Consider the following 13,574-nt stretch of genomic DNA (forward strand, 5'->3'; position numbering starts at 1 on the left):
GGAGCTGGTGCTGAGCGACGCCGAGAGCCGGCGGCGGGTGGAGCACAAGACGGAGGAAGGCAAGAAGGAGAAATATTTCCTCTTCTATGACGGCGAGACCGTGTCGGGCAGGGTGGTCCTCACCCTCAAGAACCCCAACAAGCGGCTGGAGCACCAGGGCATCAAAGTGGAGTTCATCGGGCAGATCGGTGAGCGGGGCGGCCTGCGGGCCGTCGTGGGTGCCGGGAGCAGCGCTGCACCGCACGGTGATCCCGCTGCTGCCGGGGATCCGGGGGGGATCACTGCGTCCCACAGGTGCCAATGGTCTGGGGAGCATTGCTGGACCCCATGGCACTGAGATCCCACTGCTGCTGGGGGTCTGGGGAGCATTGCTGAGCCCCATGGTACTGAGATCCCTGCGGGTACCAGGGATCCAGAGAGCTTTGCTGGTGCTGAGAGTCCAGGGAGCATCGCTGCATCCCATGGTAACCCACTGGTACCGGGGTCATTGCTGTGCTCCACAGTGCTGGGATCCCGCTGGTTCTGGGGGGATTGCTGTGCCCCATGGGATCCCACTGGTACTGGGGGTCTGGGGGCATTGCTGTGCCCCATGGCACTGGGATCCCACTGGTGCTGAGCAGGTTCCACTTGCTCCCGAGTGATTCCCGGCTGCACACAGCATTCCCACGGCTGCCAGACATTATTCCACCCTCCGAGCTGGGGAGCCTGGCCTGTTCTCCAGGCTTGAGCCCTGGCAGAAGGAAGGGCATTCCAGTCCTTTTCCAGGTCATTGTTCTCCTGTCCTAATTTCTCACTTCTGCTCGGTCACCGGTTTCAGCTCCAAGCCGGGTGCGCTTTGGTTCCGTGCTGCAGCTGCAGGTCAGCCCCGACCTGCTCCCCAGGCTGGCTGTTCCTGCTCCAGGAGCTGCCTGCCTGCTTCCCTCGTGTGCCTGCTCATCCTCTTAGGGATGCTGAGGGTGCTGATGGGGTGGGTTTTGTCCTTACATCCCTTTTACCTGGGTGGATCCCCTTTCCTGAGCCTTGGCTGATCCCACCTTCTACTCCACGCGCCCTGCACGGTTGGTTGGGTGACTTCAAGTTGTTCAAAACTTGTGGTTATCTGTGCGTGTAACCAATTCAGGTTTAATATTTCCTGCTTCCAAAGCAGAAAGGCAGCTGCCACACCCACTCCTCCATCAGAGCGGAGCTGTCCCTGCTCCACGGATATGCCTTGAGCCCCACAAGCCAAAATAAGTTCAGGATGTTCCTTCCCGTGGCTGCGTGCGAGGCCTCACATCTGTGGCTCTCTGTGCTTGGCTCTAAACCCCAAAATCACTGCTGGAGCCAAGGGCCTGCAGCCTTTGCATTGCAAATCGTGTGGTGAGGGAACATGAGCAGGAGATTTCCCACCCAGCCCCATGCTGCTGTGAGTTTTATTGGCTTTGCTTGTGCCTGACTCTGGTTTTTGGAAAGGAAAGGAGTGTGTAAATAAATGATGGAGTATAGGTGAGGCTGTTCACCAGGAGCCAGGGTATGAGCTCCTATTGATGCAGTTCCCAGTGGAAATTAAGCATGAACTTTGTTTCCTGCTCCACTGTCTCTGCTGTGCTGCCTTGCCTGCAACTCATTCCCTGTTTTGGAAGACTTTTGAGCCATGCCTGCATGGAATTACTGCTTTGTATGCACATTATTGCCCAAGCAGGGTGTGTTACAGCTGCTGTGGCTGCACAACAGTCCTTATGCCCCTCAGGCCTTTTAGATAAATCACTGAAGTTTGTTCCACTAATTGCATTTCTCAATGCTTTCCATCTTGTATTCTGACTTCTTGCTGCCACGAGGTCACCGTGGAGGTGAGACAATTTAACAGGCAGGAGGACTGGGATGTGAAGGAGGCATGTTTTGCAGGGAAGATGCTCCAGAGCAGGTACCAGAGGCCAGACTGAGAGTGCTGGGTCCTGCCTGCTCCCAGGTGAGCACAGACCCCATTCCAGATGGTTTCACCTCTGGTGGCTGTGGCCTGAGCAAGCCACTGAAATGTTGGCAGGTTATTTCCTCAGTCTCTAAACCTTATAGCTCTGAAAACCTGAAATTACAGCTTATACCTGTTTGACGGGCTGGCGTGTGGGAAACATCACTCTGCTGAAGGCTGCAGGGTGCCAAACATGACCTTCTGAGGTAGCAGAGAACTCAGTGCACTGACATCTGCCTCCCCTTGCTTTTTTGATTTGTGCCTTCTGCATCGTGTGTCACGATGGTCTGGGCTGATTCCTCTATTTCTGTGGCTGCTTCCTCTTTTTCTGTTGGCACGTGGCTTCTCCCTGTCACATCAGCGAGCACTTTCCTCTCAGTGGACACCCAAATTCAGTGCACAGACAGAGGCTGGGTTATTTATGTCACCTGCCCAGCCTAAAGGGCTTGGTGACATTTGCTGTTGTGCGTAAGCGAGGGGAGCTCTAGTGCCAAAATTTCCATTAGAGAGATAAGGTGAGCAAAGGGCTGTGAGGAACAGGCATCACTTAAAAGCTGAAATCTCATTGTGCATCTCAAGGAGGGCTAAACTGCAGTTCCTGAGCACCTCTAATACCTCTCAGAAGCCTCCTCTGCACAGTTTAGTGCTGACACTGAGTTTGTGAGTGTGACTGTGTGATGACTTAGGTTTTTGTTTGCTCATCTAAGCAGAAAGGCTTTGCCTTGCAGAAGGACTGTGTGGGTGTCCTGTAGGCACAGGCTCACACGCAGGGCTGGGAAGGGCAGGTTTCATTGATGGTTTGGGTAATCCCAAGCTGTTCATGCAAATTGCAGAGTTTGAAGGGTTTTGTTGCTTTGTCTTGAGGCTGAAAACTCAGTGGAGGTGTGGAGGATTGCTTTCATTAAATGAGGAAACCTGGAGTTTCCTGCTGATGGGAGGGTTGTGGGGAAAACCGAGGCAGTGCTGGTCACTGGAGCTGGTTTGAGCAGTGCTTCCAGAGGTGAGAGCTCTTCCCTCACCGTGCTCACATGGCCATGAATGTGTTACCCATGGGCTGGAGCATTCAGCTGCCTCCCTACACACAGGGTGGTTGTGCAGCAGCATCAGCGTTGTCATTTATTCCCTGCTGCAACTCAAGGCCACTCAGGCTCTGCTGCCCAAGGATAAGCAGGAGCAGTTGGAATCATTGTGTCCCCTCGGTTTTGCTCTGTCACTGGCTGTTCCACACAAGCAGTGGTGGCTTTTCCTCACAGTGGCAATGCCTTTGACCTGGAATACATGCAGAAGACTATTGGAAGGGTTTGCATGAGCTACAAACCGTATTTAATATTGATAATAGGCGACTCGTGCCTCCCCAAGGCAAATTCTTGATTTATGGTAGTAAAGAAGGCTGTGTGGACCTTTTCCTTCCTGTTTCAGGGAGGAAAGTTGTGGCCTGCACCTGGCTCTGATGGAGAGCAGGGAAAAGTGCAGCTCCCCTGGTAGGTTCTGTGAATGGTGTCGAAGGAAGGAGTGACCTGGACAAGAGAGTTGCTGAAAATCTCCTGTGTCACGTGGGGTTCAGCTTAACCTGGATTTCCATTTTCCTAGAGCTCTACTATGACCGAGGGAACCACCACGAGTTCGTGTCCCTGGTGAAGGACCTGGCCCGGCCTGGGGAATTCACTCAATCACAAACATTTGACTTTGAGTTCACACACGTGGAGAAACCTTACGAGTCCTACACGGGGCAGAATGTGAAGCTAAGGTGAGTCCCCTGCCCTGGCTGACCCCAGTTCTGCTCTCTGTGAGTGCTGATATTCACTCTGATGATGCAGAACTCCAAATTAATTTTGGTGTCTGAGTTGTAAAAGGCTGCCTTTGAGGTCTTTATTTTACAAGCATGCATCAGGCTCTTTGTGGAACTTGTTTTTCCCCTTTGAGTGACAAGAGAAATCAGCCCCTTTTGAGTCAAATACTTGCTAATTTATTTGATAATTCAAAAAATCAAAATAAACTGTTTGGTTTAGTCTCCAGTGGGGATATTTTTGCTGTAATCAGTCTTGTCAACTTTAATTGTGCTCTGTATGCAAACAGATGCTTCGCTGGTGCCTTGTTCATATGTTAGAAATGATATTTCACATCAAGGCACTCAGTCGACTGAAAATCCTTTCACTGCCTTCAAAGTGGGGGTTGGACAAGTCTGAGATCTGCACTGGGAGGTGTGGCTGTGCTGCCTGATGTAATCTTGCAAAAGGGCAGTGGTTTGAACATGTGCAGGCTGTTCCTCAAATCCCCAAAATAGGGCTTAGGTAACCCGGGCTCACAAATGCTTGCAAGCTGAGAGGATTCTGCTTTTCCATCGGAAAATTCCCTTCTGCCCTTTCCAGTGGGGGGTGTTGGCTGCTCCAGGGACAGGTACATGTAAAGAGCCGGGGGCTCTTTTGCTGTGGGTTTATTTTGTCAGATCTGGACTGAAAAAGAGCAGTGTAACAGCAAATGACATGGGAAGAGGAGCTTCCTTGCTCTTCTGCTTCCCTGTGGCAATTCTTTGGTTTCCTGCTTATTTCATCCCTTTGGACATTCCCCATTCCCTGTTCTTGAAATGCTGGCCCTCCTTTCAGCTGTGCATGAGCTGAACTGAGCACCTCACCTTGCCAAGGAGAAAGTTCCAAGCTTCAGTGGGAAAAAGGAACTTTCTCAGTGGATCTGCTGAGCTGATCACACGTTTTGTTTAGATTTGCATTGAAATGCATTTCAGCTCTTTACATGGATCTGTGTAGTAAGGATAGTGCAGCCCAAGCACCCCTGGGGCTGTCCCTGCTGGGAAGGGACTGTCTGTGGGGGGGTTCACAGGGGTCCCAGGACGAGGGAAGAGATGAGAATCTTGACTCCATGTTTCAGAAGGCTGATTTATTATTTTATGATATATATTATATTAAAAGAAAATGATATATTAAAACTACACTAAAGAAAGAGGAAGGATTTCATCAGAAAGCTAGCAAAGAAAGGAATGGAATGACAATAAAATCTTGTGACTGACCAGAGAGTCTGAGACAGCTGGACTGTGATTGGCCATTAATTAGAAACAACCACATGAGACCAATCACAGATGCACCTGTTGCATTCCACAGCAGCAGATAACCATTGTTTACATTTCGTTCCTGAGGCCTCTCAGCTTCTCAGGAGAAAAGATCCTAAGGAAAGGATTTTTCATAAAAGATGTCTGTGACAACTGTCCCTGCAGGTATTTCCTCCGTGCCACCGTGAGCCGCCGGCTGAACGACGTGGTCAAGGAGATGGACATCGTTGTGCACACACTGAGCACCTACCCCGAGCTCAACTCCTCCATCAAGATGGAAGTGGGCATTGAGGACTGCCTGCACATCGAGTTCGAGTACAACAAGTCCAAGTGAGTGGCTCAGGAGCAGCTGGGGACCCCCCTGCTGGGGTTTCCTCAAAGGAATTCCATGTCCACGTGATTTAGTAAAAAATATGGGTATTGATCTAGTACTGATATCCAGCTGTGACAGACAAAAACTCTCTAACAGTTTAAAGTTAGAAACTGTGTGTTTATTGTGGGATAGCTCCCAAATACACACCACAATTTACAGGTGATTAGAGTCCTTTTATCTGTACAAGTTTTGAATATCCAAAATACAAATATTCATAACTTTGGTACATCCCATTCCCCACTTCCTATGGTAATTAGTTCAAAAGCTATTAAGCATGGTAATTAGTTCAAAAGCCATTAAACATGCATAGTTTGTTCCTTGAAATGGGTCAATGATCCCTTTCATGGGGAGGGGTCCCAAAATGAGGAAGTAAATGAAGTCTTCCTCATTCTGACCTTTCTACCTTTTCAATGCAAATGTGACAAATGAACCCTTGGTAGAACTCCCATTCCCCATCTTCATTTGGTTTCAGAACAGAGGAGGCCACAATTGTCTTATGTTTCTAAAAATTATTTATCAATTTCTATATTCTTCATTATAAACCCAGCTAACCCAACATTGTGTTGCCAAGCAATCAATTATTAGTTAACTACTAACTCTGAACTTCATCAAGGCCTACCCATTGATTTTAATTAACTCCAATAAAGCTTATCTCTAACTAAAACCTCACCTCCACTAAAATCTCTAAATTCCTTAAAGTTTGTGTCTCACACGTGCTCCAGAGAGGCTGGGAGGCAGCTCAGATCCTCCCTGGTCCATGGGTTCCTCTCCTTTCCCCTTATCTCTGGGTCAGGGAGTGGGAAGCAATGGCTGTGGCTCACTGAGCCTGGAGCACAGCACGAAATTCTTGCTGTAACTTCCCACTGCCTGTATCCAGATCAGTACTTCCAGGTGTCTCCAAAAGGCAGTGGTTGCTCCTTTCCAGGCAATACAGCTGAAGTGGGAATTAACTCCAGCAAAGAAGGTGGGAAGAGCTCTTTTAAACTACTCTTAGTGCATCCTTCCCAGCTGGTGCTGGCAAATCTCCCTGCAAGTGGTGGTTGGACTCAGTGATCTCAGAGGTCTTTTCCAACCTAAATGATTCAGAGATTTGGGTTGGTTTTAATTGATCTAAAATACTGAGTTTGGAGCCTCTGCTCTTACAGAGGTTTCTTGCAGATATTCAGCCTGAAGCGATGTTTTTAATTTATCTGCTGGTTCTAAATGTTCTTGTGGGTTTCCAAAAGAGCAGAGGATGGAAATGAAGGGCTGGTTGCTGGTGGGGGTGGTTGATTTGCCATCTGCTGGGGATGAGAGCAAAGTGCCTGCCCAGCAAGCTCCTGTATGTCAGCCTGAGCCCTGCTCTGCTGCACAGGGTTTGATCCTGGTGTTTCCTTCCCTCTGGTGCCAGGTACCATTTAAAGGATGTGATTGTGGGGAAGATCTACTTCCTGCTGGTGCGGATCAAGATCAAGCACATGGAGATAGACATCATCAAGAGGGAGACAACGGGCACGGGGCCCAACGTGTACCACGAGAACGACACCATAGCCAAGTACGAGATCATGGATGGGGCACCTGTGAGAGGTGAGAGGGCACAGGAACCCCCAGCACTGCTCTCCTGGAGGATTTTGGGGTGGGAATATGACCCTTGAAGTGTCTTCTGTGTGCTCAGCATCCTGTTCCACTGTTGTGGGTTCAGAGCAGGGGATTGATCGGATCCCCTTCCTTCTCCAGTGTGATGAGGGGCAGAATCATAAGACAGAATCATAATTCTTTTGATGAAGCAGTGGCAGAACCAGCTATAAATTCACAGTTGGCACGGGCCAGCAGCTGGCATTGCTGCAGCTCAGAGCAGAGGTGGTGTTCTTGCTCTGTGCCAATCTCCTGTGCCACTGTTCTTTGCCCAGCAGAGTCACCTGCTAGAGAAAATGTCACCTTACTCATTTTTTCCTGCAGTGCTGTCTTGATGCAGGTCCCAAAAGAGTCCTGTGCTGTTAGAGTGGAGCTGGAATAGCTGTCAGCAAGGGCAGGATCTGGCTGAGGACCGTGCATGCTGGTTTCTGGAGGGAGTTGAGGTCTTCTAGCTCATGTTAGTCCACTTGTGGAAACGGTGACAAAGGTTGTGGCCGTGTGAGTTTGTGTTTTGCTGCTGCTCTCCTGGTTTCTGTCTGCATCCTGTCTGTGCTGACAGCTCTGTGCCCTTTCCAGGGGAGTCCATTCCCATCAGGCTCTTTCTGGCTGGCTATGAGCTGACTCCAACCATGAGGGACATCAACAAGAAGTTCTCTGTGCGTTATTACCTCAACCTGGTGCTGATTGATGAGGAGGAGAGGCGCTACTTCAAACAGCAGGTGAGAACCAGAGCTGCTGTTCTCCTTGGACCTGTGCATGGTTCATTGGGATGCTTTTCCAAGGGCATACTGGGAATTGGGGATTCAGCCAGTGGAAAGACAGTCTAGAAGAATGTCCATTTTGAGAGTCATCCCATGGAAGGATGATATAGAAGAATGTCCATGCAGGTCAGATGTGGGTGGTGGTGAGGAGGAGTCTGCAAAGTGCCTGCCTGGGATGTCTTTTCTGCTCAGTGGTGGAGCTTCTGTGCTTCACCTTAGGCACTGCCAGGTGTGTCCTGGCTTTGGGTGAAACACCAAGCCTGGTTCAGCCTGCAGGGCTGGGTGGGGCAGCAGAGGGTCCCAGCAGAGGGTCCTAGCAGAAGGTCCTAGAAGGTCTCAGCAGAGGGTCTCAGCAGAGGGTTTCAGCAGAAGATCTCAGCAGAGGGTCCCAGCAGAGGGAAGGTCTCAGGAGCCCTGACAAGCGTTTGCTGTGTCCCTGCAGGAGGTGGTGCTGTGGAGGAAAGGGGACATCGTGAGGAAGAGCATGTCCCACCAGGCGGCCATCGCGTCGCAGCGCTTCGAGGGCAGCTCCTCGCACGGCGAGGCCAAGGCCCCCGGGCAGCCCGCGGACAACAACGGCCGCCAGTGAGGCCGGGGGGCGCCGGGACCCCCCAGCACCGCGGGACACCCAGGGACCTCACTGAATAAACACCCGGATTTGACTTCATTCCTTTCTTCGGAGGACTGGCGGGGTGGGACGGGGCGGGAGGGCTCGGCCAGCTGCAGTGGAGGTGCCGTGGCACTGCCCAGTCCATCCATTCCTTGGAGGCCATGGCCGAGCTCCTGATCTCCTCCTGATCTCCTCTGTGCCCCGAGGGCTCCCACGGGCTGTGGGGAAGGAGAGAGCGAGGGAAGGCCCAGGCTGCCGTGTGCAGGGTGCTTTGGGGCTGTGCAGGATGGATGTTTGCCTTGCCTTTCCGAAATCTTGCCCTGTGATGAGCTGGATGGAGGTCCTAGCAGAAGGAGCTAGAGGAGGGATCAGAGACTGTGGTGTGGCCTGCTGGAAACCTTGTGGTGTCATCCCCTCGCTGCTTCCCCTTCTTCCTCTCCGTGCTGGCGTTGGATTCCTTGCCACAAGCAGCTGGATGCTGGAGGTGACTCAGCCCTGGGACTGCCACCCAGCCCTGTGGAGCACGGGCTGTGTCCCACCAGGAGCTGTGGCTGGTAGGAGGGAGTGAGATGTGGCTGCAGGAGGAGGTGCCACGGGTGGGCAGAGCGGTGACGGTCCCAGTGCTCATGGGTGGGCAACAAGTGGGGCCAGGAGGGCTCCTGGCCACGAGCTGTGCCTTCCTACTCTTGTCCTGAGATCCACACTCGGCTGCTGCTCTCGTGCAGCTCCCAGGTGCTGCTGCAGGGAGGTGTGGAGAGCAGCTCTGGAGCTCTTGGGGGCTCTCCTGTGGGTGGGTTTGTGCTGCCCACGCTGCCCTGCCTGTGGCTGTGTGTGGGGATGGACAGCCGTGTGGGGACACGTGTGGTCTGGTTTGCTGAGGTTTGCTGCCTCGTGCCTGCAGGACGAGGGTTAGTGGGGACAGAAGGGGGATGCAGTTGTTGTGGGAGGCTCAAACAGGCCAATGTGGGCTGCTGGAAGGAGCCAGGCAGCACCTGGAAGGGTGGCAGAGCTCTGATTGCAGAGACACATTCCTGAGGCCTGAGCTGAAGTCACCAGCGAGGTCTGAGAGCACGCAGTGAACTGAGAACCTGAATGTGGGTTTTCTTTTTTTAAAATAAGCTGCTTTTAGCCTTCAGCTAAGTAGACTCATGAGAACATTCCCAGAAGGAAGTCACTCCTCCATTAAAAATCAGATGTGGCTTTGTAGACTTGATTGCCTGAGTTTGGAGGATGTCCATCCTGTTCAAGCAGGTGGTGACACCTCCTACCCCAGGGAGAGACCAGCCTGCACCAAGTGCTGGGATAGGAGCTCTGTCAAGTGGGATTTGTCTGGATTTCCCTGAGTTTGTGGCTTGTTAGTTTGTCCAGCTTCCTTTTGGCTCTGGAATCAAGCTCCTCTGCCCTACAGCTGAGTGTGGAGCAGGTGTCTGGGAAATGGAAGTGTCTGCTGTGTTCAGTGGAACGGTGCTGGTGGAGGGAGTGGGGCTGGGGTGGGAAGGGGAGCTTTTTCTGTCATGACAGCTACTGTATTTCAGTGATAAATGTGTGTTTCTGCTTGCCAAAGTCAGTTTTCTTTTCCTCACCACGTGTAAGGTTGTGGTTTGTAGTAGAGCTGGCCAGTCTCGCTCTGTAGAGGACACTAATGCTCTCATCTCTGCCCAGTGCTTGTGTCACCCCCTGGTTCTGCTGTGCCCCACTGAGGACCTGGCTTGCTTGTCCCCCCACGGGGAGTCTGTGCCATGGGCTGGGCCCTGCCTTCCCAAGGCTGGAGCAAAATCTCCCTGCAGACAACAATCACCCTGCTGTGCCAGGGCAGGGCTGGGCACCTCTGCCATGGCAGGGGACCCTGGATGTCACTGGGGACACTCCTGCCTCCCGCCTTCCCCTGGGGAAAGTGGCTGTGCTGCAGCCAGGCACAATCCTTTAGGGACAAGTGAGGCTCCTTTGGGAGCTCTTGGGGATAGCAAACTGTTCTTCTGCTAAGGGGAACTGAGCACAGCAGTGCCCTTACAATCTTCTTCAGCTTCCCTTCAGCTCCCTCCTTGCCTTTATTCCTTTATTCCCCTGGATTGTAGGCCATGTGGAAGGAAAGAAACCCCCTGGATGGAGATGTCTCTGCATTCCAGGAGTGTTTTTTTCCTGCCTGGTTGGGTGTGAGATCATTGCCTGGCTGGAAGGAGGTGGCTGTTCAACATGTGCTCATCACTCCTGGAGGGTTCCTTTGGAAAAGGTGCATGAGCCTATACATTGATTGAGCCTAAACATTGATTGATCTTATACATTGATTGAGCCTAAACATTGATTGAGCCTAAACATTGATTTGAGGCATTTTTCCTACCCCATGTCCCTGTGTGTGGAACCAGAATTCAGAAGTGATCCCCATTTTTACTGAATCTGAAGGACCATTCAGCCTGTTAGCACTGGGCCCTGTGTTTGTGTGGGGTGGAGCAGATGTGCTGGGCTCACTCCAGGACAAGGTACTCCAGAGCAGTGTTCTGTTAGCATGTCAAGGGGCAGTCCTGTCCCCCTGAGCTGGTGGTTCTGTGCTGGACTTGGCTCATTCCCTCCCTCCCAGGCAGAGGGGACTGGGCAAGTACCAAACCAAGCAGTGCAAGTTGTAATTAAGCCTCTGCTGTGTTTACATGTTTCTTAATTCGTCGTCTTTTCAATGGCTGTATTTTAAAACTTGGGTTTTTTTGTCTCTCCAATTAAAAAGAGCCAGCCCTGGCTGTCAGATGCTGTGCATGAGTTTGTCTGATGTTTTGTATTGGGTTGGGTTGGGTTTTTTTACCGTGGTATGAAGAGATTTTTTCTTTAAAAGTGCCACAGTGTGCAGCTCTCAAACATGCTGGAGGAGATGCTGGAGGAGTTTGAACTCAGGCTGCTTTATAAATCCTTGGTCTTTCTTTAAGCTGTGTCACTGCTTGGCAGCTGTGCTGGTGGAGGACCCATGTGGCTTAAAAATTAGCAGGCTGGCTTTATTTTCTTCCATTTCCCTGATGTCAGAACTAAAATAACGTGGGAACTTTTGTACCTGCAGGAAGTTCACTGTGATCTGCTTTGTGTATCCCTCTCCAGAGAGAGTGTTTACAACAGCATGCACTGGCAGGAGGAGGGGGAATGGCTTCAAACTGACAGAAAATAGTTTAGATGAGATGTTGGGGAGAAATTTCTCCTGATTGTGTGGCTGCCGCATCGCTGGAAGTGTCCAAAGCCAGGCTGGACAGAGCTTGGAGCAACCTGGGCTAGTGGAAAATGTCCCTGCCCATGGCAGGGGGTGGAACGAGATGATTTTAAGGTCTCTTCCAACCCAGGCTATTCAATGATTCTAAATTTTCTGGTTCTAGACAGAACTCAGGGATTCCTTCCTGCAGAAAAACGTCCCTCTGCAGTACATGGAGCTGCACTAGACCCCAAACTAAACAAAGATGTTCCTGTTTCTTAAGAGATAAATTGCAGGTTTTCCTACTATTTAAACCCAAGTTGATTCCAAAAGGCTTTATTTATTGAAAAAATAAGCAAAAATAACTGTGTCAGGGGAAGGGACGTGTGGCTGCAGGTCTTGTGGTGGCATGTTCGTGGTGCTGTACTTGAGCAGGTGAACTTGAGAGTTTGCTGGTGGAGGAGGAGGCATCAGCGGGCTGGGTGGGAGCTGTGCTGCTTTAATGTGGCTTTTCCTCTTCCAGGCTCAAGACAAAATCAAATTCCTCTGTGGTAAGGAAAGAAAAACCATAAATGGAGCTTGCAGCTTGCCTGACAGAGGGAATCAAGAGTGCCGGGAGGTTCTCACCTTGTGTCAGGGGCTGGATGGACAGACGCTGCCTGCTGAAGAGCATCATGTCCTTGAGGGGGCCCCCATCTGCTTTGTGTGCCAGGTGGTGAGCCTTGATCTCAGCCAGGGGGATGAAGCGCTTGGTCATCCTCACAAACTGCACATCCACCTGCGAGGGAGGCCAGCAGCAGGTTGGACAGGCACACAGCCTCCACAGCCCATGAAATCTTGGAGGGATAAGGATTTAGAGCTGAAGGAAGTGACTGATGTGCACTAACTTTGCCTTGCTGAAGGCTGAAAGAGCTTCCCAGGATCTGTGGCAGGTGATGTGTTGGCATTGTGCAGCAGCAAGTCACAGACAGTGCAAAATTCAGATATGGGATGCAGGCAGCCCATGAACACTCCCTTCCCTACAATCTAATGTGCCTCAAAACTACAGCTCTGTTTGCTGTGCACTGACAGCGGCTCTTAGCTCATTTTTCTAACTCAGGGTTCTGCAGGTGCTTTGTTGGCACCGTGCAGCAGCAAGGTGCGTTCATGTCACAGACAATGCAAAATTCAGATGTGGGATGCAGGCAGCCCATGAACACTCCCTTCCCTACAATCTAATGTGCCTCAAAACTACAGCTCTGTTTGCTGTGCACTGACAGCGGCTCTTAGCTCATTTTTCTAACTCAGGGTTCTGCCACGTGTGGAGGCCAACTCTGCAGCCAAGATTTGAAAATGAAGCAAGGCCAACTCTGCAGCCAAGATATGGAAATTTAGGGAGATACATTTTGGCAGCCTCCTGGAAGGGACTGGGGAAAAAGCAGAGAAAACAGGATTGAATTTTCTCTTGAGAGAGAAAAAGGCAGCTAGGCCAGGACAGAAGCTTAAGATTTTGAATATGATGCAAAGAGGCTTCTCCCTTCTCTTGGCTTGCACACAGAGCTGTATTTAATGGAATACATTACCATGGACCATTTGGGGTTCTCTTTTCTGCTGGTGGAGTCATAGTGAGGATCCTTCTGATCAAACTGTGTGTGATCAGGGTATGCCTCCTTCACGATCTGAAGCAGAAGGGGAGAGGAAAGTTTCCATCAGTTCAAAACACCTGTCAGCAAAGGGCATGAGATGTGACAAGGAATAATCCTGGTGAAAAATCAGCCTTGCTTTCCCTGAACTCCATCCTAACAGTTTCCTTTACATTTCTTGGGTGGAAGAAGTGCAGAACAGTGAGTGCAGCATCACCTGCTGGCGATCAGTGTGGAAGGAAATGCAGCAGGGGAAAACTGGGTAGCTGATGATGATCTTTGTGATGAGTTGTCTTAAAGAAAAAGCTGTTCTGTGCCCTGGTTTTACTCTACTGCCTTGTGGGCTCTGCTGACTAGAATGTAGTGAGTCAGACTGGAATCAGAGTGTGGAACAGCACTTGGCTTGGCTGGGAGTGCCCCGA

General features: G+C 51.0%; 2 protein-coding genes across 2 annotated transcripts in view; one reads left to right on the plus strand and one right to left on the minus strand.

Annotated features, from left to right (window-relative positions):
- Nucleotides 1-11,112, plus strand: part of VPS26B (VPS26, retromer complex component B) — a 13,123-nt gene extending 2,011 nt beyond the window's left edge. Inside the window, exons 2-7 of the mRNA XM_005428515.3 lie at nt 5-188; nt 3,539-3,695; nt 5,175-5,339; nt 6,773-6,948; nt 7,573-7,715; nt 8,200-11,112. Of these exons, the coding sequence (XP_005428572.3) occupies nt 5-188; nt 3,539-3,695; nt 5,175-5,339; nt 6,773-6,948; nt 7,573-7,715; nt 8,200-8,346 (972 nt within the window). The 3' untranslated portion in view covers nt 8,347-11,112. The remainder of the gene's footprint in view (nt 1-4; nt 189-3,538; nt 3,696-5,174; nt 5,340-6,772; nt 6,949-7,572; nt 7,716-8,199) is intronic.
- Nucleotides 11,113-11,838: 726 nt separating this feature from the next.
- THYN1 (thymocyte nuclear protein 1) overlaps nt 11,839-13,574 on the minus strand; it is a 4,414-nt gene continuing 2,678 nt past the window's right edge. The window contains exons 5-7 of the mRNA XM_005428506.2: nt 13,093-13,188; nt 12,158-12,308; nt 11,839-12,076 (exon numbers count right to left, since the gene is read on the minus strand). Coding sequence (XP_005428563.1) covers nt 12,030-12,076; nt 12,158-12,308; nt 13,093-13,188 — 294 coding nt within the window. The 3' untranslated portion in view covers nt 11,839-12,029. The remainder of the gene's footprint in view (nt 12,077-12,157; nt 12,309-13,092; nt 13,189-13,574) is intronic.

This window comes from Geospiza fortis, unplaced genomic scaffold, assembly GCF_000277835.1.
Source record: "Geospiza fortis unplaced genomic scaffold, GeoFor_1.0 scaffold68, whole genome shotgun sequence".
Taxonomy (NCBI): domain Eukaryota; kingdom Metazoa; phylum Chordata; class Aves; order Passeriformes; family Thraupidae; genus Geospiza; species Geospiza fortis.